The 26,918-nt window shown below is 41.8% G+C and overlaps 1 protein-coding gene across 7 annotated transcripts in view; it reads right to left on the bottom strand.

The window, feature by feature from the left end:
• The window catches only part of astn1 (astrotactin 1), a 485,289-nt gene that overhangs the window by 206,838 nt on the left and 251,533 nt on the right, over positions 1 to 26,918 (bottom strand). For all 7 annotated transcript variants that reach the window (XM_086272768.1, XM_086272769.1, XM_086272772.1 and 4 more), the window contains 2 exons: positions 26,234 to 26,428; positions 10,612 to 10,739 (listed from right to left, as the gene is read on the bottom strand). In XM_086272768.1, the coding sequence (XP_086128894.1) occupies positions 10,612 to 10,739; positions 26,234 to 26,428 (323 nt within the window). The remainder of the gene's footprint in view (positions 1 to 10,611; positions 10,740 to 26,233; positions 26,429 to 26,918) is intronic.

The following is a 26,918-nucleotide window of genomic DNA, read 5'->3' as shown; positions in this document are numbered from 1 at the left end:
TGATACAACTGCCTTCCCAAAAATCTAATAAATGGCTCATCAAATACTGCCTACTGCTAATAGCATCTCTAGCTGTGGGAATAACTGGATTTAAGTTAGCACACACACACAGCCATTAGATCACCCGCCGCCCAACAGAACAACCTCAACCCGAATCAAACCCCTGACTGCTACAGCAACTTCTTCCACATTTCTTTCTCAATTTTGAAATGAAAACAAAGCTTAGCATTTACAGTTTTTTACAGACGCTAGGACACATTTCCCAATACTTAGGTCACTTTTGCAAAACTCTTCACACAATCCTCCTAACTGACCTTCAGCTTGGCAAAGCAGTTCATTTCACATTCAAAATGCACTACAACTACCAAAACACTTCATTCAGGTCTCAAATAAACTCATTCTTCCAGAACACTAGCAAAGGTTGACGGCCGACAAACACACTTTGTCATCCACAAAACAATGACCTAAAAAACACTAACAACATGTAGCATTACACAGCGTTTTCTTGTGTAAAACAAGGACACATCTCTGTTTATAATTTCAATATATGTTACTGGAATGAATCAGACATCATGCAGAATTCGTTAATATTTGTTTATGTATTTTTATTTTTTTGCACTAAGAAATCCCAAAATACAAGTATTTATATACACACCATCCACTGATGCACATACAATAGCAATGCTAATCAACCCGGTCTTCTCCATTTGGCCACAGGTTCTCATCCACATCACATCTAATGTCATCTAGGGCAATACACCTAGGAAAGAATCTCCTGGCATGCCTGATCCATCCCTGGCAATCTTCTGCTGATATCTCCAGGCATCCAGCATTCATTGCATCCAGGAGGGACATTTGATCATGTGGATGATGGTCGTAAACCTTCCACCGCCATGAGGAAAAGAATTCCTCTATGAGGTTGAGGAATGGAGAGTAAGGTGGGAGGAAAAGAGACTCCATTCTGGGATGGGCTGCAAACCACTCGGTGACTGCACGGGAGTGATGAAATGCCACATTGTCCCATACAATTATAAATGTTGCCTGATTCCTTCTCTCCGCATCCCTTTCCTCACCTAGCACAACCCTTCCATAGAGATCATGCAGGAACGCAAGGAGCTGTTCAGTGTTGTATGGCCCAATCAGTGGTCTGTGTAACAGCAGTCCATCAGTGGATATTGCTGCGCACATTGTGATGTTGGCACCCCTCTGGCCCGGGACATTCACTGTGGCTCTCTTCCCAATCACATTCCTCCCTCGTTGACGTGCTTTGGCCAAGTTGAAACCTGCCTCATCCACAAAGATGAAAATGTGGTGCGTTTGCCTGCCTTCAATCTCCATGACTCATAAGCTCATAAGCTGTTACAGTAGTAAATTTGTATAATTGTCTTTGTGTGTGTTTGGTTTTGTTCAAAAACAGATCTGTATTTTATTCTGATCTTACCTGGACATACTGGTTCCTGAGTTGCTTGACATGTTCAGAGTTCCTCTCAAAAGGCACAGTGTACAACTGCTTCATCCTGACCTGATGTTTTTTCAGGACTCTAGAAATTGTTGTTACGCTTACACTGTGAATATTTGCGAAGGTAACGTTGTCTGCCAAGACTCTTTGTCTAATTTCAGTGAGTTTTATCCCATTGTTTCTGATGACCATATCAACAATGGCAGTTTCCTGCACATCAGTGAACATCCGTCCTCTCCCTCCTGTGTGAGGTAACCGTTGAGTCCTAAGCAGGAATGCAACAACAATTACACAAAAGCTTATTTACTTCTGAAATGTGCAAATGCCCCTGCAGAATTCAAGTTACCTGTTGGTTTGCCGGAAAACTCTAACAATAGATGCCACTGTAGAGCGTTGCAGATTTGGCTGCACTCTCTGACCAGCCTCTCTCATTGAGTGACCATGATTTACTACATGATCAATTACAGTAGCTCTGATCTCATCTGAGACTACAGCTCTTGATCTTCCTCTTATTCTTCTTCCACCACGCATACATATTCCTCGCCCCCTCCCAGCCACTCTTCTTCCTCTTTCAGCCACTTCTCCATTTCTGGCTGGGTCCATGTTTACGTCACAAAACAAACCCATTCAGCAGTCGTCTCCTTTTGTAATGGAATTGAAGGAGTAACACCTGTGTAGAGGTTCATCTACAATGGGAATCAGCTGTGGCTGGTTAAACTGCATTTTTAGATTTAGAATATGTTTCAATAAAATATTGCTGTTGAATTTTGCTGTCTTATTCAGTTTTGCATTGTGTTATTGTTTTGGCCATAAGTTTAACAGTTTTGAAAACAGTATGTAAGCACATGCAAAATGTCCTGTACGTACAAAGATTTTTGGCAGTTGTTGTGTCTGAGTGAGAAGATAATTCATGAAATTTGAGAGATGTAGTCATTGAATGCATTTTGTGCCAAAACAATGATAACTGGTCCTCAGTTTAGCCCACATAGACTTCTGTTGTGCTCACTGTGTGAGGAGTTTTGCAAACGTGACCTAAGTATTGAGAAATGTGTCCTAGCGTCTGTAAAAAACTGTAAGTCATATTAAAAGAGTCTAACAGAAATGAATACAGTACCAAATATTATCATTATTGTCAAATAAATGTGTTTTTGTGCTCTGGCTCTTTAGCTGATATTAGGCAAGTATACATGTGAGCCTTAGCAAAGTGAATCCAACTAATCAGAGTAAGTCAGCTATGGCAGAGATCCAAAAATAAGCATTTCATAAGCAAGGTTTTAAGGCAGCATAAGGCAAGTTTCAGGAACACCCAGGACAGATTTTTGCTGCCTGACTTACTGGCACATCAGTCATAAACAAAGTTATGTAACACGGCAAAGGGAAATATTTAAAAAAATAATGACAATGTGTCAGCCAGAAGAAAAAAGGTCTGTGGTCACAGAGATTATGAGATCTCTCAACAGTGAATGAAACACACTTACTAACATGACAGGTAGAGCATCGCAAGACTACTGACTATTACACTGAACTGCACACTACTGTAAAATGTTTTCTGTACAGGCAAAAAGAAGTATAAGGCAAATATGTACTCTTCTGCGTAACACATTTGTTCTGCCTGAAGCTCCACAGAGTGCATTTATGGACCACAAGTGATTGCTTGTCAGCTTTCATGAGGCATTTATGTGATGCTTGCATCATTTGTGACAAGGCGATGGAAGAGTATGCCGGTTTATTTAGAAACATCTTAAATATAAAAGAGCTTGAGGGTTATGCCTTCTTTTCTTATGACATTCAACACAGCAGCTACAACAGTGTTTTGAAGATGCTGTAAGACACGTTGATAAGTTTGCCTGAGATATTGAGTCCATTCATTATGGAGGTAGTGTTTTCAAAAACGAACAACTGGTCATGGAAAGTGACCTGAAATTAAACTTTCTGTAATTTATGCAACTAAGGATAAAGTCAGTTCAAAAGGTACAACAGAACAAAATTAGGTTCATATTGACTTGACAGCATCACACAGTTGCCTGCATATCCATGATACAAATGTCCCATTCTACCACCCAAAGGTGCTCCGTTGGATTGAGATCAGCTGACTGTAAATTGGGGCTGGTCAAGACATCAATTTGAGATCATTTGAGCTTTAGACATGGCATGGGACAGAGATGGACATTGTCTGCAACATTACTCTGTGGCATTTAAATGGGTTAGTACTAAGGACCAGCCTGAACTGTTGATTCAAGGCAGGATGGTCGATGCTTTCATGGGACTTAGACCAAACTCTGACCCTATTCTGTGAATTTCACGGTGGATTTATCAGGCCAGGCAACATCCATCCATCCATCCATCTTCTTCCGCTTTATCCGGGTCAGAGTCGCGGGGGCAGCAGCCTAAGCAGAGAAGCCCAGACCTCCCTCTCCCCAGCCACCTCCTCTAGCTTGTCCGGGGGAACACCAAGGCGTTCCCAGTCCAGCAGACAGATATCTCTCCAGCGTGTCCTGGGTCTGCCCTGGGGCCTCCTCCCAGTGGGACACCTCACCCAGGAAACGCCGAGGAGGCATCCTTGTCAGATGCCCGAACCACCTCAACTGGCTCCTTTCGATGTGGAGCCCCTACCTGATGGCCGAACTTCTCACCCTATCTCTAAGGGAGAGGCCAGCCACCCTTCGGAGGAAGCTTATTTCCGTCGCTTGTATCCGCGATCTCGTTCTTTCGGTCACCACCCACAGCTCGTGGCCATAGGTGAGGGTAGGGACGTAGATCGACTGGTAAATTGAGAGCTTTGCTTTTACACTCAGCTCCCTCTTCACCACCACAGACCGGTGCAGCGTCTGCATTACTGCAGCTGCAGTCCCAATCCGTCTGTCGATCTCCGGCTCCCTTCTCCCATCACTCGCGAACAAGACCCCGAGATACTTGAACTCCTCCACTTGGGGCAGGAACTCATGCCCGACCCGGAGTGGGCACTCCACCCTTTTCCGGCTGAGAACCATGGCCTCAGATTTGGAGGTGCTGATCCTCATTCCCGCAGCGTCACACTCGGCTGCGAACCGTTCCAGTGCGAGCTGGAGGCCCTCACCCGATGAAGCCAACAGAACCACATCATCCGCGAAAAGCAGAGATGAGATTCTGAGGCCACCGAAGTGAAAGCCCTCCGCCACTTGGCTGCGCCTAGAAATCCTGTCCATAAAAATTATGAACAGAACCGGTGACAAAGGGCAGCCCTGGCGGAGCCCATCAACAGGCAACATTTTTTCAAAATTTCTAATCCCATTTTGGTGACTTGTGTGAATTGTTAGCTGACATGAATGGCAGCTGAGAATCAGGATACTATTTATTATTATCATCTGCTTCAAGGTTCAGTACATTGTGCATTCACAGATGCTCTTCTACATACCTTGGTTGTAAAAAGTTATCTGAGTTACTGTTTGCTTCCTATCAGCTTTGAGCAGTTTAGCCATTCTCCTCAGACCTCTGGAACCAAGAGAACTGCCATCACGGGACATAATTTTATATGTATTTTTTTCTCTGACCATTTACTGTAAACCCTCTTTCTTTTTCTTATTTTTGTCCCTAGCTGGCGGTCTGCAGGGGAGGTCAGCCACGAAGCCAATACATCGCTGTGGGTGCTGTAACAGTCACAATGGTGTGGTGTCCCTTTAAGACACCCAAGTCGAGGGTTGATGGTGTCATCAGTTTGTGCCACTGCTCTGCTCTCTCTCTCTGTGATTGTGTGGACATGTGCTTGCACGCTAGTATATGAGGAGGGACGGATTTTATGTTTTACCTCTCCAGACACCTTTGTTTGCAACGTTATGGGTTGTACGAACACTGTGCGCTATGTTTGTTAAGCTGCAGCCGTTCAACCGGGCTTATATGGTTGATGAAGAGAAGGTATATTAAAGAACACACTGTGGAATTCCCAACGCCAGCGTGAGTGTGTATTCTTTTGGCTACCCTGCTAAGTGTTTTGCTGCCTCCTCTCAACCACTAAACGCAACCCGACGTTACAAAATGGCGCCCGAACATCTTCTCTTGGACCTCGGTATGCAGTATCTTTGAGCAGTTGATGATTGGTCCATAAAAAGGTACGATGCGGCAAAGTGGATGTCTGCCGTGTTTCGCGGGAACGGACCAGGCTGGCCTGGACGCGGACGTCGGGAGGATCGAAGGGTCGCGGCGGTGCATTTCCGTGGCAACGACTGGAGCCGCTCCAGCGCTGTTTGTGGACTGTGGTGCCGTTCTCTATTTGGCCTCTTCGTCGTGGCTCCATTGGATGTGCGTGGACCTGCGTTTCCTGGGCGTGGGTTCGATGCAGCTTTGCCATAGTTCCTGAATTTGTATTTTTTCTTATGTATTTCGTGTTGGTTACTGTTGTGACATGACTGCTGTTTAAGTTTTCTACAGTACTTTCTGGTACTGTTTTCACATATTATGCTTACTGTTGCTGTTTTTGAGGAATAAGAAGAAACACAATGAAAGAAAAAGGGAATTTCATTCTGTAATTGTCCTGGCTATCCTAAGTTTATTTTCTTTCTTTAACATTTATTTAAATGGACATTCACCATGTGGGACACTGTCATGTATGCCAGTTTGTCGATTTTGCACTGTACATTTCCCTGTTTTGGTTTTAACTTCTTATCCTGCTGACCATGTATGGAGGCTGGTTAAGTCTGGACTGTACCGATGCTGTAAGGGAGGAGGGTCACCTGGGTCCGGCTGAGGACAGCCTTTGTTTAACCCGGGGGGAATATGTAACAGTCACAATGGTGTGGTGTCCCTTTAAGACACCCAAGTCGAGGGTTGATGGTGTCATCAGTTTGTGCCACTGCTCTGCTCTCTCTCTCTGTGATTGTGTGGACATGTGCTTGCACGCTAGTATATGAGGAGGGACGGATTTTATGTTTTACCTCTCCAGACACCTTTGTTTGCAACATTATGGGTTGTATGAACACTGTGCGCTATGTTTGTTAAGCTGCAGCCGTTCAACCGGGCTTATATGGTTGATGAAGAGAAGGTATATTAAAGAACACACTGTGGAATTCCCAACGCCAGCGTGAGTGTGTATTCTTTTGGCTACCCTGCTAAGTGTTTTGCCGCCTCCTCTCAACCACTAAACGCAACCCGACGTTACAGTGCCTTAGGGCAACGATGCACTTCTAGGCCTTGTGATCTCTGGCCTTGAGGGTTAGACGTTGTTGTTTAAGATCATCTACAATTTGCTTGATCCAAGTCTTCTTGGGTGCGTCATGCTTGATTCTCCAATGGGCGGGGCGCTGCTGCAGCAGAAGGCAATATGTCAGGCGATGGTTGCTCATGCCACAGATGTGGCCAAACCATTGCAGTCATTGCTTCTGGATCAGCACTTCCATCGAGTGTTGCTGGTGACATTGACTACATATCGTGCTGAGATGGGAAGGGAGGGACACTCGGAGAATCTGATGCACATGGCACATTTGGGGTGACCGTGGCGCAGGAGGTTGGGAAGCGTATCTGTAACTGGAAGGTCGCCGGTTCGATCCCCGGGCTCTCTGTCCTGGTCGTTGTGTCCTTGGGCAAGACACTTCACCTACCGCCTACTGGTGATGGCCAGAGGGGCCGATGGCGTGATATGGCAGCCTCGCTTCTGTCAGTCTGCCCCAGGGCAGCTGTGGCTACAACTGTAGCTGCCTCCACCAGTGTGTGAATGTGTGTGTGAATGAATAATGGAATTGTAAAGCACTTTGGGTGCCTTGAAAAGCGCTACATAAATCCAATCCATTATTATTATTATTATTATTTGGAAGACCTCGAGCTTGTTGAGGTTGTGCTTGAGGATGACCAAGGTCTCGGATCCATAGAGAAGAATGAGCAATACCAGTGTGCAGTACAGGCGGATTTTGGTGATGAGGGTGAGATTATCTTCTTCCAGACGCACCATCGGGGGGGGGCAACCTTCTCTGTAAATCCTAGAGAAGGTTGCCACTTAAAATGGAGCATCAGAATGGAAAAGAACGGTGATTTAACTTCAGCAGAGTGTCAGCAGAATGTCTACATGCCTAAATGCATTGAGCTGCTGCCATATGATTTCCAGCACACATGATGAGTTCAGCTCTCTCCATGATAGATTTTGACTTCTTTATACAGTAAATCTATATATGTGGACCACCATATTGTACTTTCCAAATACCCCTAAGCATCAAGCATCAGTTCTTCTATTATTGGAGGAGAAAAGTGGGAAAACGGTTGTGCCTTAGAGTACACTGTGTGCTTCTAAAGCACCATGCCGGATGTTTTGAAATGATATCTCAATTCATGATATTACTCTTCAGTAAAACCCACAGCCAAGGCCCAATACAAAGGTGGAGAGGAGAAGTGCTGCTACATCGGACTGTGTTCTGGGCTACGTGCACTGCAAACCCAGGAGCAGTATAGGGATAAAAAGGTTTGAGCTGTGCAGGCAGAAAGGAAGGCACAAAGAGGAGAGTGAAGGGCTTGGGGACTTGACAGTAGGAGATCCATTTAGATTAGGCGGTTTTAATATCCTCTGAAGTTTCCAATAAATGCCAGTTGGAACCAGTGCTACACTGTTGTCATTTGATTGTCCATCACCTTTGCACATAACCTCAGATGATGCAGTTCTGAATTGCTGCCCTGACTGGCCTTGTATCACTGCCGTTATATCAACAACAAGTGATAAAGCCATCCTGCAATCTGCTGCTTTCTACACTGTGAGGCAATTTAGAGACAGTTACCCAGGTGCCTGGAATAAGCTTAGCCAGCAAGCTGCCCAGATGAAGCATTCCTGGGAAAATATGCTGAAACATAATTATTAATTTCACACTGACTATTGTTGTAAAACATGAAGAAGAGAGTTATTACTTATACAGACAGGCAGATAGAGGATATCCCCTTCACTGCATCTGCCTACTCTTTACAAAATATCTGCAAGTTCTACAACTTAAATGCTAGCTCAGAGGAAAAAAAAAAGAAAGGAAAAAATGTTTTTCCAAAACAGAGTGGCGCTTTCGAGCTAAACTGCTGTTTTCCTTTTAAATTAGTCAATAAAGAAGTCATGATTGCTCAGCATGATTTCAAAGATTTAAAGCTGTAAAACTAAGCTGGGCGAGAGAAAAGAAAAAGCAGTGAGGTCAAACTCTGTAGCTAATGAGGCGTCCAGATGGATGATACAAATTTTTGGCCTTCTGGAATTGCTTGATATACAGCAAGCCAAGGGGTTTTTTCTTCATGTTTTCTGTGTTCACGGCAGCTGTTTCACACTGGATGGCTGCGCACTGTTCAAACATGGAGCCATGTGCTGCACTGGTAATGAAGAGAATAGAGCACGATGGCTTCTGGTACCGCTCACTAATGAATCACGGCAGTGGTGGCACAACCCACCAGCCTCCCGCCTCCTCCTCACAGTTGTCAAATGAAAAATTATTTTGCTAATGTTCTACCTATTTTTCCTTCACATTCATTACTGACTTGAATCATGAAGCACAGATTCAGAGTTTTCCCTGAGAAGTAGCCAGAAAACTTTTTGGGAGTTTTGTACAAGCTTTTCCACTCATACTATATTTTCTTTGTGTGAATTTTGCAGGCCCATACTGCAGCTGACAGCCGTCAGTTTAAAAAAAATACAAATGATAAATATGTAATAATTATTTAAGGATTGTGTTCGTGCATTTAAAATATAACGAGCTGGCTTTTGCTGGCAGTGTGTTTCCTGATAACTAAATAAAATGCTGATGAGGGATAATAAAGCACAAGCTATGTTTTACATCGACAAAAATGCAACATGGTAAATATCTCAGTTTAGTCCACAGAAAGAAAAACTTAAACCACTCTCCTCTCTTATATTATTCATGAGTTCAGATATATACAGGAATGTAAAGCAAGCAATACTTCAAAGAGTAAACACAGTTGGTCTGTTAAGTATGTGCACAATGTCTCTGTACACCACCACTGAAGCGACTGTAGTAAAGACCTGGCAGAGCTTCTAAAGAAGAAATACAGTGTCTTGATGCATTCTCAATCATCCAGGTAAATAAATCTCCAAAAGTTGATTCTGTTCATCTGGACGCAGCGTTTTGTGGGAGAAACGTTTCGTCACTCATCCAGTGACTTCTTCAGTCTCAGCTGACTGCAGGTTTCCCCAAATCTTATAAAGAGTACATTTGCATAATGACTGAAACCAGCCCAGTGAAGGAACAATGGGCGGGAGGTCAGTTCCTTAATCTTAATTATGCAAATTCCCATGACCATTGATCAACAACCACTGATCAATGGCCATGAGTACCATTCACAGAGAGTTGAGGAAAGGCTGCAATCACAGTTTATAAGATTGGGGAAAACTGCAGTCAGCTGAGACTGAAGAAGTCACTTGGATGAGTGACGAAACGTTTACGCCCGGATGAACAGAATCAACTTTTGAAGAAATACAGTGTTTTGTGATACCATTGGTTCTAGACTTCAGGCATGACTGCAGAGTATTTCCACCCAAGTATTAAAAAGAATCTTTTTATTTAAAATTGTTACTTCTCCAACACATTTTGAGTCTTAGAAAATGCAGCAATATGTACAAACCAGCTGTAATTTCTAAACACTTAATGCAATACCTCTGCACTGCAATTCAAAATAGCACAACAAGCAAGGCTTCAGATCTCGAACTGGAGATCCACCAATCCATTCTAAGATCTAATGCTGATCCTTTGGTAAGTATTTATCGAATACAGAGGTAAATTAATAAGCTCTATTTCCTTTTCCTTACAGCTTTCTAAAAACTGTTAAAACAAAAAGTAATGAGAGTGAGACAAAGCATCAAAGTAACCCCAGTTAAAGTAAAAAATTATTGCAAACATACGCAGAAAAGCTGAGCCCAGGATATCAGAGGAATTATGGAAAGTTCTGGAGGACATTATTTATGCCTAATGCATCCTAACTGTAGTTTTCTTGCCAAAACTGTAGACATTGCAGACAGTTTTACAGCAGGGATTCAGTGTAATGAGGAAAAAAAGCTACTGGCTGAACATAAACCATTGTTTCCTTAATTTCTATGTGAGGTTTTATTTGTTATTTTGCTTCTTTGTTTGATTGAGGAAGATTTTCAACAGACCGGTGATAACAATGCTTTCTCACAGCTGTGTGCTAAAGTATGAAATATGGTTTCATACCTGTGAGGTATTCTGGGTCGGGCACAGGGTCTGACAGCTCCTCGTGGCATTGAGCCTCTGTTGGCACCGATGCCACCACCATGCCATCTGGGAGCTGCTGTTCGATGCCTCGGGCAAAGTTCTTCTGCCTGGTGTAAAGAGAGACAATACAGAGAGCTCCAATTAAGAGACATCAGTGCTCAGTTGCCCAGCACGGGATGAAAAGGGAAGAAAGGGAAGAAGCAGAAATTCAGGAAACAAGGACAAAGAATGATGTGAAGGAGGTAACGGCAGCTGTCATTGTCACAGTTTGTAGTATTTAATGTATAAAAAAGGCAGCGAGTGAATCAGTTGGGAAAAGTCATGTTATCACAGGTGTTTTGTTCCAAATGTTCTGCTCTACCAACATTTTAACACATGGACTGAACAAAGTATTGGGACATGCATCGTAGCTCTAATTTTAAAATGTGCAGCTCCATAATCATTCAAGGCAAACTTCATCCTTTCAGTATTTTCCAACCTCGGGCCATGATGGACCAAACATTTGCATTTATCACTTGAATTAATGTGTGTTAGTGAGAGCGTGTTCACCTGAAGCACACCTCAAACCAGGCAGATACAATCTCAGTCCTAAACTCTTAGTGAAAGTTGCTAACTGACAGATTATGGTGACTGTGTATGAATGCCATATGAAGTCAGACCGGTAATCTAGAACTGCTGCTGTTACTCAATAACACAATTAAGAGTTTTTGTGTTCTCGCTATTAATATTATATCAAATTGGGGCAGTAATCGTTTTTCACTGCAGTAATACTTTTATCCTCGTGAAATATTTTCTTTACTCTGTGTTAATCGGGTGCTGTGAACACTAAGTCACTAATTACCCTTCTGAAGTTTGATGATGATGATTAAACTACTATTGCCAGAGGGTTTGCAGTTGCATGTGATGAATAATTAACATTATATAAGCTATAAATAGCCATAGAAGTGCTTAGCGGTTTTGTTTAAGACTTCTGTGAGTTTGATGTGGAGCCATTGTGATGACTTGTGATGTTATTTGGTGCACTTTTTATCGACAGGTTTACAACGATAGCAAAGAAGGCTGGTCTGTTAGTAGGAAATAGTCGATGGAGGGTGTCAGTACATCCATCTGTAAATGTGGAGATAGATGTGTGTATGCTCACGCAGTTCCACTGCAATTTGACATTTATACAACTTAGAGTGCATGCACATTGTGCGATAGTAGCAAAGGTTCAATAAATCCACACTGTGTAAAGTTTGATGCATGCAGACCAGGGATGGCAGACTCATTGTACATCATGCGCCACACACAGGTCACATTGATCTTAAGTGGGGTGGACAGTGTTTCTTTCTTGTAATTATAAAACAGAAAGTGCCCTTTGTTATGTGGATTGTAAACAACAGAAATTTGCATAGTGAAAACACAGGACATTACTTTGGTGTAATATGAATGGCCAAGGAGGAGCTCTTTATCAGCAGGAAAAGCTGCAAAACATATTAACACATTTAAAAAATGTATTCCCTCTTTCCCATTTCCCAAAACCCTCCAGTGGGCTTTGGAAAGACTGGAATCTTTGTCAGGTCCATTCTGACCCCCGGGACTTATGTTTGACTGCCTTTGTCCTGGCTAGTGCTGTGGCAGGCAAGATGAAGGACCCAAAATGCAGGAATCAGAAACAGGAAGTAACTTAGGTGCAGCTTTATTGATGGAAAATCTTAAAAGAATAGCCGTTATAAAAACAAACCAAAATCTCAAATGCAGAACTAGAACTAGACTGGGAACAGGAACCTAGAAACTAAGAAAACTCATACTAGGAAAAACCAACCGGGACACAACAAGAGAGTACGATGCAATAACAAGGAGGGGATGACAGAGGACGGAAACACACGGAGGAATAATAAGGAAACAGGAGACAGAAGGGCGACACAGCTGGGTTTAATTAGGCAGGACGAGACAAGGAAAGCAAAACTAAATACACAGACAAAGACACGGACTTTCAAAGTAAAACAGGAAACACACCGACTAAACTTACAGACACAGACTCAAACATGGTTTCACACAGCAACACGACTGACTTGGAACCAGAAGGAACCGAGAGACTAAATTAAAGAACTAGAAATCACAGAACCATGAACCAAAAGACTGGTAACGATAAATCGTGACGTAATCAAAGCTTAATAATAATACAAAAATCAAAACCCTTGGTCACCGACCCAGGACCGTGACACCTTTGATGTAGACTGAAGGTTTTATTCCTTTGCCATTTCTTTTCATTACACGTCACACTTAGCTCAGTTGTAATAACTTCAGAGGGACCTGATACAAACCAGGCTTCTGCTGCCACAATCATACATTTTCTTTGTTGTTTGAATCCCAGCCTTTGTATTGCAACTTCCATCTATTCTTGATCTGTATCAGCCAGGATATGCTCCGGCAACCCCAAGGTGTCGAGGTGATGGATTTGTCAGTTCATGCTGCGTTGTCATTGGTTCATTAGTGAACATGGGTCATAGCAGATGTCACATTTTGAGAATTTTGTTGCAGGCTCTCTCTGACTACAAGTCAAGAGACAGCCTTTAAAGAAGGACCTGTGAACTTCACAGTTCAAAATGATCATTTCTGTTGCAGAGGCTCAACACCAGACAATATAAACTGGGCTTCACGATTCTACACAACTGTGAAAAAGTATTAAACTCATTCATGAAACAGCAGTCCAACTTATTTTGAGCTGAAATGTGAATGATGCAAATAAAGGAGGAATATAGCTTATTAATTATTCATTTAACTCTAGTATCAGATCGGTACTCTGTATCAGCAGATACCCAAAGAGATCCCAAGGTACTGTACTGGAAATTGCAGTAGGATGAATCCTCATGCAGAAAAAGATGAAGCACACAAGGATGGCGACTAGAAGGACAACTCAAAGATAGACAAGTGTTTTTCATAACTGGCAGATTGTAAGGCAATACTTTCTGGCAGCTCGTTAGAGACAAATCAATAAATACTAATAATTATGGTAGAGTATGGGTGTGTATTGAAGAGACAGAGTCACATTAAGCATGTCATTTTTCATTATGTTTATTGTTCTGCTGCGGAGTGACTCATATTCAGTCTGAGAATTGATGTCCTCATTTGTCTGATGCCGCGAGTGACTCTTGGTTGAACTCACTCATTTTGTCCACTCCATTATTCCTTGTCTCAGTGCCAGTTAGGTTCACAACAAGGTTTTGCAGCAGAATGACTTCAATAAATCAGTGACCCGGGTCAAGTAGGCATCTCAGGTTGGATGCTGAAAAAAATAAACTAAAAACATCTTTGTTTTTACTCCTGCAGGAATCCGCAGCCAGGCTGACTTGGGCAAGAAATCAGACAGTGTCTGTATTATGATTGGAGAAACTTGCCATCAAACAAAGACCTTTTATTAATCCAGCAAGCACGGACTCATTAGCAGCTAAATGTGCCACTGAGTTCGTCAGCTGGTGGTAAACTGCTGTTTGGTGCTGCGCAGGTAGTGCACACTGGGTTTACCAGAGCTTGTTGCTGGAAAAGGCTGCCTGTTGCCACGGTAAACAAGTTTAATGAGAGAGCTGACACTGAACCAAAACAGCCAAGCGTCAGACATAAAACTAACACTATGAGCCAGACGATACTAATCGGTGTAAAGTTAAGTCGTTTAAATTACTACAGGTACTACTTATAAAATACCAATTAGCGCAAGTTTAAATGACACTATAATTCAGCTTGTGTTCAGACTGTCTAAACCACTGTAGATGTCAAACCTAATGTGTCAGTTATCGCACCTTCAGTCGCACAGGTACAGTCTGTGTGTCAGCCCTTTCACATTCCCAGGGCATCAAGTAATGTCATTTTGTCAGAGCTGGCAGTGTCACACCTCGGCACAAGATGTCCTTTAGTAGCTGTGAGTGACAAATCGGGTTATGTTATATAGAAGGACCAAGTCTGTCATTCCAACCGTGTCATTTATGAAACTGCCTGGTTTAAAAGTGTTTTTGCATGTTTGTTTCTTTGTTCTCCCCCAAATCACAATCTTTTATTTAACTGAGTGCTTTGACTAAACCTAACAAAGTTTTTAAGCTTAACCAAGTAGTTATCAGAGCTTAAACCCATCAGCAAATGGAAGTTAAAAAAACAAAAACACAAACACAAAGAAACAAACAGAGCATGAACCATGCAACTAATGCCACTGCCTCCCTGCCATTTATTATCTGTGCAACCAATATTGCAGAGAACGTGAATGTTTCTGACAAAAGCTTCATTTTGTGAAACAACCGCTACAACTTTCATGTCCAGGGGTCTTACTTTCCTATTATATGCCACGTAGGCTTAATATTATTACCACCTGCCTAATATTGTGTTGGTCCCCCTTTTGATGTCGAAACAGTCCTGTCCCATCAAGGCATGGACTCCACTGAAGGTGTGCTGTGGTATCTGCACCAAGATCAAGTCTTGTAAGTTGCAGGCTGTGGGCTCCATGCATCGGACTTGCTTTTCCAGCACATTCCACAGATGCTCGATTGGATTGAGATCTGGGGAATATGGAGGCCAAGTCAAACCTCAAACTCGCTATTGTGCTCCTCAAATCATTCCTGAACCATTTTTGCTTTATGGCAGGTGCATTATCCTGCTGAAATGGGCCACAGGCACCAGAGTTAATACTAACATGAAAAGTGCACACCGTCAGCAATGCTTAGGTAGGTGGTACGTGCAGGACCCAAAGTTTCCTAGTAAAACACTGCACAAAGCATCACACTGCCTGTGTCGGCTGCCTTTTCCCGTAGTGTATCCTGGTTCCCCAGGTAAGTGACAGACACACACCCAGCCATTCCTATAATGTAAAACAAAACGTTATTCATCAGAGCAGGCCACCTTCTCCAGCATGGGCATCCTGACTGATCTGTGGCTATGCAGCCCCATGTGCAGCAAGCTGTGATGCTCTTTGTATTCTGACACATTTTAACTAGAACCAGCTTTCCACTTGGAGACACTCTGACCAAGTCACCTATTCATCACGCTTTGGCACTTATCAAACTCGCTCATATTCTTACGCTTGCCCATTTTTCCTGCTTCTAACGCATAAACTCTGAGGACAAATGCTCCCTAATAAATCCCACCCACTAACAGATGAAGAGATAATCAGTGTTATTCACTTCACCTGTCAGTGGTCATGATGTTATGCCTGATCGGTGTAAGTGCTTAGGAATTATAATTGATGACTCGCTCTCTTTTATAGCATGCATTCAGCAAGTGGTGAAAAAAGTCAAATCGATTTGGTTTCAACTTTCAAACAGAGAGGGAAGAAAGAGTTGCTTTCACTTTCATGTCAGTGCTGGATTATGGTGTTCCTATTTATATGCAACTGTTTTCACAGTGGTTACATATGCTGGATACTTTTTATCACGTAGCACAGAGGTTTTACTAGAAACCTTAAAGCTCTTCCCCACCACTCTATGTTGTACGCATTTGTCATTTCATAGACTCACCCAGTGCACATTGGGGGGTTTTAGGCTGATTTTGCATTGCTCCTATCTTACTTACTCACATTCATTAAGTGTGGAAAGTTATTGTTACTGGTCCCAAAACTCATTCCTTCTGTCGGTCCTGAAAGTTTATTGTGAATTTGGAAAAAATGAGCGTTCAGATTTGTAACTGTCTCCTCTTGGAGTCAACACAGACTTAAATTCATTATGATCTCCTCTTTAAGGAGATTTCAGGTAACCCGGAGGCAGTTACTTCAGGCTGAATATTAGTACCCGCCCCCTGTGTTTGTGCCCAAGACAATGACTTAGAGCGGCATTAAAATGAATAATTTTGATTTATTTTTGGATTAATTCTTTTGTGCTTTTTAATGTGTGTATTTGCTTCTGTGATACTAGTCTACTCAACTACTGTATTCCTGTCTGTCTTGGCCAGGACATTCTTGAAAATGAGAGGTTTTTTAATCTAAAGACTTCATCTAAAGGGTTTTATTACCTTGGATAAATAATAAGGGTTAAATGCGAATGAATAAGTAAAAAAATAATGTTTATGATGATGTTTTCAGCTTAGAGTTAAAGGTTTGTTTAAAGGAAGCGTACGGTCAGGGAGATTTTAAACACTGCAGGTGATGATAAATGGAAACACTCTCTTACTTAACAGCACAGACATCCTGACTAACATGGTTGGTTTGCGAAGGAAAAAAGTTACGTGAGAAGCAAAACATTTACTGTCAGAGTGCAGATATCTTCGGATGAGAGGCTCATTTGCTGCTGTTTATCTTGCTCTCAAATTTCAAATTACCACTTCCTGTATACTCCAAATATTTCCTGCTAGTAACCATATCTGACACGAAATATTAAATTAAGCAAATAAGATAGAGAGCATCTCACTTACACTAAATGGATGCTCTTCTCAGTTGCAGCCCCCTTTTACATCAAGTGTAGATATATTAAAAAGAAGGGTGTAATAGCCTCGCGCCTTTAAAAGATTCATACCAGCAGCCATTAAAAACAAAACATGAAAGGTCCTCATGGTTCATACTGGTGACAGTTCTCCCATTAATATAAACTCTGCATAATGTACCCTTTGATGCATGCGGAGATCTGGGCCTTAGTTGTCGAGGGGAAAAAAGCACAAATATTTACAGATCACAAACTGCTGCCTTCAGGAAAGCCACAGCGTGAGAATAACAGAAGCCACCGGTTTTAGCGGAAACAGTGGTAGCTGTGCGGCCATGCCGAACACCAGCATCCATGAAGCATTTTATTACAGCGGTCATTGTTTGGCTGGGGGTGCAACAGTATTAAGTCGGCTGCTGGTGCACCACTAAACTAGATGCAAGTGGAACCTTTGAAACAGTAGAATAAGAAACAATAATCAGGAGTGAAACAAATTTCTTTATTATATATCCAGTACAATGCAAACGTTTTAGGAACATCCGATGTTTAGATCTTTAACCCTGCCTGAGTCAGAGCCCTCAACTGGGGACCTGACTCAGACAAGCACAGTCTGTACTTACTGGTACTGGCATTTTAAAGAAACCTTTCAGACAAATAAAATATGTACAGGAGAGTTTTACTTTACTACAGGTTATATGCTTTATTCAGTGCTTGTAGAAGCAAAGCCTGAAATCTTAAAGAGCTACTGTGTTGCCCTTAAGGCGTTTCTCTGAATAAATAGGTTCATAAATTTGAAATAAATAATTCTAAAAAGATTTGTCATTAAAAATTAATATGTGTTGTTAAAATGAATAATTCATGTTGTATATACGTTTTAGTTAAAAGGAAAATATCGCTAAAATGTATTTCCTGTTCTGGCGGGGCACTTCCGGTTCCGGTCAAGCACTTCCGGTTTTGGTCAAGCGCTCGGTTTTGCTGAGAAACAGGCTCCTCATGTTAAAGGCAGTATGGAGATGTAATCAAATGCCATCTACTCCGAATTATCAGGCCGGAACGCCGTAAGTTACTTTATATGACAGTTTGTACAGATAACTTTGGATATTAATGTGTATTTGCTAACATGAATGTTTTAGTGAGAGTAATGCACTTTATTGATGTAAACATGCTTCTGCCTGTTGAGATGGAGTTTATTTTCTGTCATTTCAGTTTTTCACCACATGTTCATGGAGACAATTAAACAAGCTGCAACTAAACTCCAGGGTCTTCATTTGTGGTTTAACTCGGTGTCACCAACATCCTCGTTGAAAACACTACAGCTACATTCAGCAACTAGAAAGTCTAGCTCTGAAACCCATCGCATAACACTCATCATTCATTGATGTCAGCAATATGGAGATTTTCACAAAAGAATTATGATCTCCTGGACACTTAGAGCAACGGCTCTGCAAAAAGTACTTGACTACTGTGGACAAATGTACCTAGAAATAGCGTTGCTTTAAATGTATAATGAGGTCATGCTTTCTGTTTACTCCACTATATCTTATTTTTTCAAGTAAAAAAGAAGGAAAAAACTACGAATTGCCCTTTCAATCCATTAGTCCAGTAAATATGTTTAACTTGTAAGTCCTACATCCAACCATGCAATCTAAAAGTTAAATGACTGACAATTAAAGACATCCCCCTTCAAACTACTCTGCTTGGGTACAGTGCCTCCCTACTCCCTACCACTGCCGGCATTCCTGCACCATTTGGAACGTGCCACTGTGACTCCTTTTTACTCCAAATTTAGAAGATGAAGGGTTCAGATACGATGAGCATGACAACTGGAAGAGTTCAAGAAGATGGAATGCAAATTTTAGGAAATATAAGCGTAGCAGGGAGCACCTAAAAGGTACACTGTGTGGAAGTGAAAGCAGTGACTGAGAAACCAATCTGGTAAGTGGGGCGAACACTGAGGGATTGTTGGCATGTCCAATGTTCCCAATGCACTTTGTGTCAACCTTTTGGGAGGAATTCATGTTGTAACACCTGGTGAGTGATGGAAAAAGACAAAATAAAGATGTGGATGCTTATCAATATATGATGAGGATCATCAGCGTGTACTAAAAACTAAAACACAGCTCGTTATGCATTGCTATATTTGTAGTTTCTACAAAACTATAGCAACCAAGGCTGTGATTTTACTGACACCGAGTCAAAAGCCTGTCATTTTCTGCTGAAAGTAATTACGCGTGATTTCAGCTGTCAGTTTAACAAAACACACAAATTGGGAACGTAATGACTGAATCTCAGTTGTTTTGCTGACGACCGTGATTAGATTTTTCTCTCCCATAGATACACGTGAAGCGGGTTATGTGGTTGCTATCGCTGCATTTGTGTTTGACAATTTTCACTGTAATTTTGTTAGAGGATGGCATGTAACATTTAGCAGCCATCTGGCACTGTAAGCATGTCATTATTCATTTTCTCTCTTGAAGTTCAATGAACTCTTGCAAAACTGCCAAAACTTACTAAAGACTTTTTTTTCTTCTTCTTTAGCAGGAGCTGTGGTGAAGCAGCCACCTGTTTGATGAATTATTAAAATGTGAAATGAGACAAAACACCAGGACACTTTTGATTTACGACAACAGTTCTTTCACTTTCTTTTCTGTTTTCCTCGCAACGATCCCCCCTGACTATGTGACTCAATAAACTCGTGGCTTTCAATAAGAGACAATCAGGGCCACTAGCAACCCATTCCCAACCCACTGTCTCCATTAGTCTGCAGCGAGCATATTTCATATTTTAATTAACTGAGTCAATGAATGTATTCCTCTTGAGGGCGTCATGTCGAGGGTGTGGTACAGCAGGCACAAATGAGCCCAAAAAAATAAGAGAGGGAGTTTGAGAGAAAAAAAAAAAGATTCTGACACAAAATAGTGGGGTGAGAGTGTGATGGGCTGTCAGGTGGGAGTGTGGTCTTAATCATTGATCCCAAGCAGGCAGCAGAATGAGAACAAAGGCCACTAAAATATTCATTAAAACCTGTTCTGAGCTCGTCGTGCGAGAAAGCAATAGAGAGAGGAGTTGAGAGAGAGGAGAGGGAGGACACTGTTAGGAGTAATGAGAGGAGGTTAGCTTTTTAACATCTCATTACTGGAGTCCACTGGCTCCCGCAGAGACGGGAAGATAGTGACTCTGTCACTGAGCTCTATAATTTGAACCCAGATCATATCGCACCCCCGAGATGTCACCGTGATAGGATCTCCTTCACACAGACGCGCGTCTCACTCTGTAACCAGAATCACCGCGTGCCCCACCGGCCCTGCTGCCAATGACGATGCCATGACTGGATCTCTCCCACTAGGAAATCAAATTTAAAAAAACTTGCGTATTTGAAATGATAATTTGTGCAACGAGGGGAAGGGTGTATTTTCCCCTTTCCAAAAAAACATGAGAAGCATTTCAGGGCTGGTGAGCTTGAAAGATGGACCACGCTGGGCAGAGGGAATCAAACAAGCGCTGCATGTGTGCATTTACAGTATGTGCATACCTGAACACCCAGGTTTGTGTACCAGTTAGTGTTATGTGTGTGTTGTGCTGCTGGCCACCTGCTCACTGTTATTGCTGCTTCCCTTTTATCTCCCCCACTTTTTCTCTATCCTTGACGGGGCCACAGAGCGGCTCCGTTTCTCTCGCCAGCACTCGCATTTCTCCTCCAACAGCAGCCAAAATGTTGACTTGGACGGATGCTTACCGTTTTTTCTTTTTGCTTTCAGTGCATGAAAGTGGAAAAGTGGGCAAAAAAAAAAGTGTATTGTTGACAGCGAAAAAGAATTCAGGCAGGTAAAAATGGTAGCATATATTTGGAGCGAGGAAAAAACAAACAGATGTATAAAGCCACACCGGTGGTTAAAGAATATTAAATTTTGACTTCTTCTTTCGACTGAATGAGGGAGACAGATGCTTTGTGCCACTCCTGAGCCATGGGGTAAGGGCCTTTTGAAGAAGTGCCAGTGAACATCACACAGAGGTTCTCATTTTCCCTCCCCTTGCCTCTGCCTCGCGTGCTCGTGTTTACTCAAGGGCAAATATGTGAGGGAATATGTGAACTCACGGGCCGCGCTGCTGTTTCGCTTGCATGTTGTAGATGCTGATGAATAAGTCAATGGCTTCCGAAGGCTGGTCGTTGCATCTTTGCACTTTTGCAGCCTCGAGTGTCTGTTAGAAATACTGTAATTGAATGTTCTGCAGTTTGAAGGGTGTCTTTGACTGCAGGTCGTTTGGGTCGTGTCAGAGAGGTGCACACTACTTGGCTCTTTGTGTCACTCTCTACAATGAGTGGAGGGTGTGGGAGTCAGCTAAAATCCACTGTTTGTGGCTTCAGAGGAGAATGACATTAGAGCAAATAAATCCACTGTACTGGCCTGTGTTTAAAAGGAAGATGGCACCCTACCTCCCCTGCTGTTCCTCCTTGGAGTAACCTTGCAATTTATTTCATGGCTCTCACAAACGACAGATTACACATTCAGATTTTTTTCATCCATCGCTCTGGTCACACTCTGTAAAATGCTGGATTCTACATCCCAGTATTAGGCTTGAAATCTGTTCCCTTCAAAATAAATAAATAACTAGATGTGCATCAGTGTCAGCAAATCTCTTATTAAACTGTGTATTAAGTAGAGAGTAATGTACCAAACATTCAGGTAAGGCTAGCAGGCCTTTTATTTTTAGCCTGAGCTGACTTTCATCGATTAAAATGACAAATATGGCTGGTTTCAGACTATATGAGCTCTAGTTAATTACCATGAAGTCCATTAGGAATGTTGCCTGGTAATGTTCTGTCTGTGTATCTGTGATTGAAAAAGGAAGAAGTAGAAGAAAAACACTGTCTGTAAGTGTCCGTGATGAGTTCCAGCTGAAAGCTGAAGCTCATGGCATCCTATGGTTTACATAAGGCAGAATTTCCTGGGTACACTTTTATTCTTATTCATTCATTCATATTTGTTGTTTCACTTTCACAAAATCGGAAGTATTTAAACATTCAGCTTAAAATGTCCCAATTCTCAGTATGTGCATTTGTCATGGTTTATCATTTGTACATTTAACTGTTCAGCAAAATGGACATAATGTTGACTACATTTTAGTGAACACTTGCAAACTGTAACCTCAGTTTCCTGTTATTAGCTGACAGGATTAGCACCGTGACCATGTCATTGGCTGATATTTGCCTTAAGTAGACCTGCGGTGTATAATTTGCACAGAATTTGTTAAGATCCAAGATTTTCTGTCACTAAAATATATCGGAGGTTCTAAGGTGCTACATAAAGTACAGCTTTGCAATGTTAATTACAGGAAGCTCTTTTTGCGCTCATTTGAAAGTTGACCGCCAGCTAGTAATTCTTGCTATGTATCATTAAATTTGACATTCAGTTTCCTTGGTGACAGATACCATTGCAAGCTACGCATGCATTTCCAAAGGCCAACATTCACTGTTACACTTATGTTCATGTTATTGGTTTTGGAACAACTCCCGACACACATCTGTGGATGCAACGCTTTCTTCCTGCAACTTTGATTCATTTTACTTTCAAGCCAATTTGTTCCTTAGATTCAATTTCAGCACACTGACTCCTGGTCAGTTTCAATCCATTTGGTGCTATCTCCAATAATTAGGCCTTGCATTAACCATGCCTCCCTACAGAGTCTTTCCTTCCTCTTCCACCACCTCATCTGAACAGGAAGCACAAGCGCTTTCAAATGAGATCAGAGCTTTTGAGATTTAGATTCTTGATGATATTAACTATTAACCTGGCTCACGCGTCCCTTCCTCTCTACGACTCTAGCGGTCGATCCCTAAGTGGGTGATTGGCCTCCGGGCAGCAGAATCCATGCATGGCCCAAATTAAATTCGTGGGCCGCAGATGACTTTGCTGACCTTCCGGCTTCCTGAGTTTAGTGGAAATGATTGCCACATGCAGCGAGTGATAATTAACCACCCTCAAAGCACTCCACTAATCATTCTGATCTCTGTAGAGATTATGAGAGGGACAGTGCGTTGGATATATACATTAGGTCTCACAAAAGAGGCAATGCATTTTATTTGTGTTAAATAATACGCAGCCAGGAGAAACATCCTGTTTTGTCATTTACTTTTTCAGAAAGGGAAATGGCATAAAAACTCAAACAAAATCCTTACTCCACCATGAAATAACCTTTACAGATACGGATTTGATCTTTTCTTCCTAGCAGTAGAGACACATTTGCCTCCAGATTATGTATGAACAGCTTCCCTTTTTGTGACCTGAACCATATTCTACTCCCAGAAAAGCTGAAAGGTTGAGCCACAGCACTAATGCCAACATCAGCGGCGTAGTTTCTTAAAAATGCTTTGGGCACAATGATTATTATCTGTGTGAACGAAGGTGGAATTAAATTTCCCTTTTTCTTATATTGTTTGTTGCTTCTCGAGTTTTGGATTTTCAGTACAGAAGAACATAAGAATTGCAGATAATAATGAAGTCATATTTGTACTGGCAACCCAGGTCAACGTGGAATATAGGGCTTTGGAGTTGAGGTATTGTGGGAGCGCGGCGCCATTTTCCTGGGCCACGAATCAAAACAAACACATTGTGTCGGAAGTACGACTGCATGAAACATGCTTGAAAGCAGCTCAAAAGAAAACGGATGGTATAGAGACTGATTGCGTCCGGAGGCGAAGCGAAAATAAAGTGCAAAAAATAGAGTGCATCGCAAATGTGGACGCGTATGAAATACGCCAGTGGAGTAGAGACCCAGACGACTTACCGCTATCGTCCTAGCATCCTTTGCAAAAATCTCGTTGTCATATTATGTCTCCATATGTGTAAAGTAGATGCAAACTACTACATTGATAATCCGGTTAGATATTACTTAAAACCCTTTGGTTGTGGTGGGGGTGGTGTTTACCTCCGACTAGTGCTCTCTGTTGTTGTCGTTGCGTTTGCCGTCTGTGAGAATTAGCGAATCTTTACATAGCATGTCTGCAAAGTCACTCAATACGATGTTTGTTCGCGATTTCTATAACCTCCGAGCGCTTCAACAACAAAATTATTAAGCTATAAAGAGTGACATGAACATATATTGAACTTATTGGAATGAAAATGTCTGGAGCACCAACAGATATTTGGAGATGAAAGAGAACTGGATATCAGCTCGTCTCACGGCGGCTATCCAGGCTAGACGCCTTCTTTTGGTAAGGTCCGCTATATGAGCTCCCCAGGTTAGCTAACACAGGTTGGGAAAGAATAAAAAGACAGACCATTCTCAAGCTTATTCCCTTGCCGGTCGTGCGATCGAACATTACAGCCGACCACACAGCAAGTACGAACTGTAGCTGATGTGTGTGCTTTCGCTCCTCTTTCGCTTGAGCTTTGTTCGGCACAGGGAGATGGCGCCTCAACCAAAAATCCTGACCACGCTTCCCTTTCGTGACATCACGCTCCAAAGCGCTATAAAAAGTGTCATAAAGAGCAAACAACACTGACTACATATGCAGATGGGGAGGTTAAATGCTGTTCCCTGATTTATTACTTTGAGGGAAAACAGAATTTTTATACCTAAAGGGGAAACCACATGAACATTTATTTGGTACCTCTTCAGATATGTTAAATTCTGTGTGTATGTTAAGCACAACAATTAAAAATAACAAGAAAAAAGAAACAAAGAAAAAAAAAAGAAAGAAACAACTGTCGCGTCCTTTCAGTTTGGATGTGTCACCACGGCTTTATTTGTCCTTCTGTGCACCATTAAAGTGACTTAACTGTGTCCACTGAGAAAATGAAAATCTGTTGCTTCTGTGGTTTGACACAAACAAACATTGTTATAATTGTTGCATCTTTATTGTAAAGTAACACAAAGTCATCCGCTTGTAAGCTTTATCGCTATGGATTCCTGGGTATGTTCATATTTGCATCAATATACACTGCAAGTCTGCGTCTCTGCTAAAGGGAACATACTTTGGTGACATTCAGACTAAACACTGTACTGCAAACGTAAATCTTGGCGTTCAGTTCTTTAATGAAGTAAAGCCTTTGAGGTGTGAGGGGCGGGGCCTGAGCTTGTCCACTGTGAAACCAATTAAAAAGCAAAACTGAAAAACATCAGTGCTTTATGATTATTTATAAAACTGATATCACTGCAGTAGCTATAGACGTTTGGAGAGAACAAAAAGCTAAAGCAGTAATCTTTATTTATTGCAGTGTTTTGTAGATTGATATAATTTAAAAGAGCATCAGTCTGACCTAGTAAGCAGGTAACTACCAGCAGCAGTGGTAGTTACCTTATTTTCAGCACTCATAACGTGTGAAGTTAACATCTTAAGCACGCACACCTGACCCTAAATGCGATCTCCTCCCTTTTGCCCCCGTGTCTGGGGGCGTTGGTGCTTAAGAGGTTGAGTGTGGAGTAAAGTAGTTACCAAGTGTTTGTCGCGACCACATATCCAGTTTTCTCCGAATCCTTTGCCCAGCCTGGTGAAGGTCCAGGCAGCAGTGGACGTCCCGTTGAATAAGTAACGTTTATTCACAGACACTCATTTTTCACAGAAAAGTCACAAAGTAAAACTAAAACTAAATAAAAAACAAAAGGAAGTCAGCTAAATGGAGCTGGAGTGGTGAACTGGTCCTGAGCCTTGGAGAACGAAAGGCTTTGTCCCCCCTGTTCTTCAGTCTCGTACGAGGGAAAACGAATAGATTTTGATCTTGAGTGAAGACAGCAAGCAGCAGTGTTTAACAAGCAGTTGATATATATAATCTATGTTCAGCCTTGGATGGGATTTTGTTCTGTTAAGGGTGCCATCATTTTAACTGGGAACCTTAGTGCTGTTCTTAGTCTTTCTCTCAGCTCTCTGTTGTTCTTCTTCTACTCCCGTCAAAGGCTCATTGACTAGGATCTATGAATCTGCTTTGTGTGTCAAACATATAGTCCCGTCATACCTGTACTGAGAAGACTTTTACCAAATATGCATACATACATGCTCCTTAGAATTTTAATCCTCAAATGAATAAAGTTTAAAAAAAAGTGAGTAAGGAGGTTGTGCTGAGAACAAGCTAAAAGTCTCTCTCTCTCTCTTTAAATGAAGATAAACATTCACTGTGATATCGGCACTGTGGGAGCTGAAAGTCCTGTGCCAAGTGTTTCCCAGCTGAGGTACAAATGGCAGAACAATGTCCCACACGCTCCATTCCACCAAAGTCTCATGTGCTTACCTGAATGTGGCCTTGAGGATCTGTCCAGAGGTGCTCTCTTTGGTGTGGTTGTTGTATCCGTAGAAAAGGTCTCCAAACACCGTCTGGTTGGCAGGGATATCAAGCACTTCTCCACAGTCTATTCCCTCAGTGCAAGCCTCAGACAGCGGCAGGCACGACCTCCCATCTGGACCGCGTTTGTAGTCTTCGATGCACCTGCAGCAAACAGGGATTAAAGTCATTTACTTGATCCACGGATTTCCTTTTTCTTTTGTTTTCCTTTCAACACTGACTTCAGTTTAATTACTAACTCGATTGTCTGTTTGTTTTAGGGTTTTCTGCTCGGGCATTTTCCTTTTGATTCCTTATATTGTAGTTATTGAGCAAATCAATCTTTAGTGTGCAGACGACAAATGTTTATTATTCTTGAAAATAAAAAAATGTTTACACTGAAAAACTGAACAAAGCTGAAGTAAACAACAACAACAGTAATAATAATCTGACACATCTGTAGACAAAAGTTAACACAGACCTTTAATAACTACCTTTTAATTCTATTAAAAAGTAGGTAAGTATATTCAATTAAAAACACATTAACTTTACCCAAAGTTACCAACTTTAATCTATTAAAAAAAATCAGTGGAGGTCTTTTTGATATTTACTTAGATTTAATTCTCCACAAGCTGTGTGCAATCTAATGATCAAC

The sequence above is a fragment of the Aulonocara sp. 'chitande type north' Nkhata Bay genome, linkage group LG18 (assembly GCF_057382095.1).
Source record: "Aulonocara sp. 'chitande type north' Nkhata Bay isolate Kocher_YH1m ecotype deep benthic linkage group LG18, A_spYH_male_GT1.1, whole genome shotgun sequence".
NCBI lineage: Eukaryota > Metazoa > Chordata > Actinopteri > Cichliformes > Cichlidae > Aulonocara > Aulonocara sp. 'chitande type north' Nkhata Bay.
This window is presented reverse-complemented; position numbering and strand designations above follow the sequence as displayed.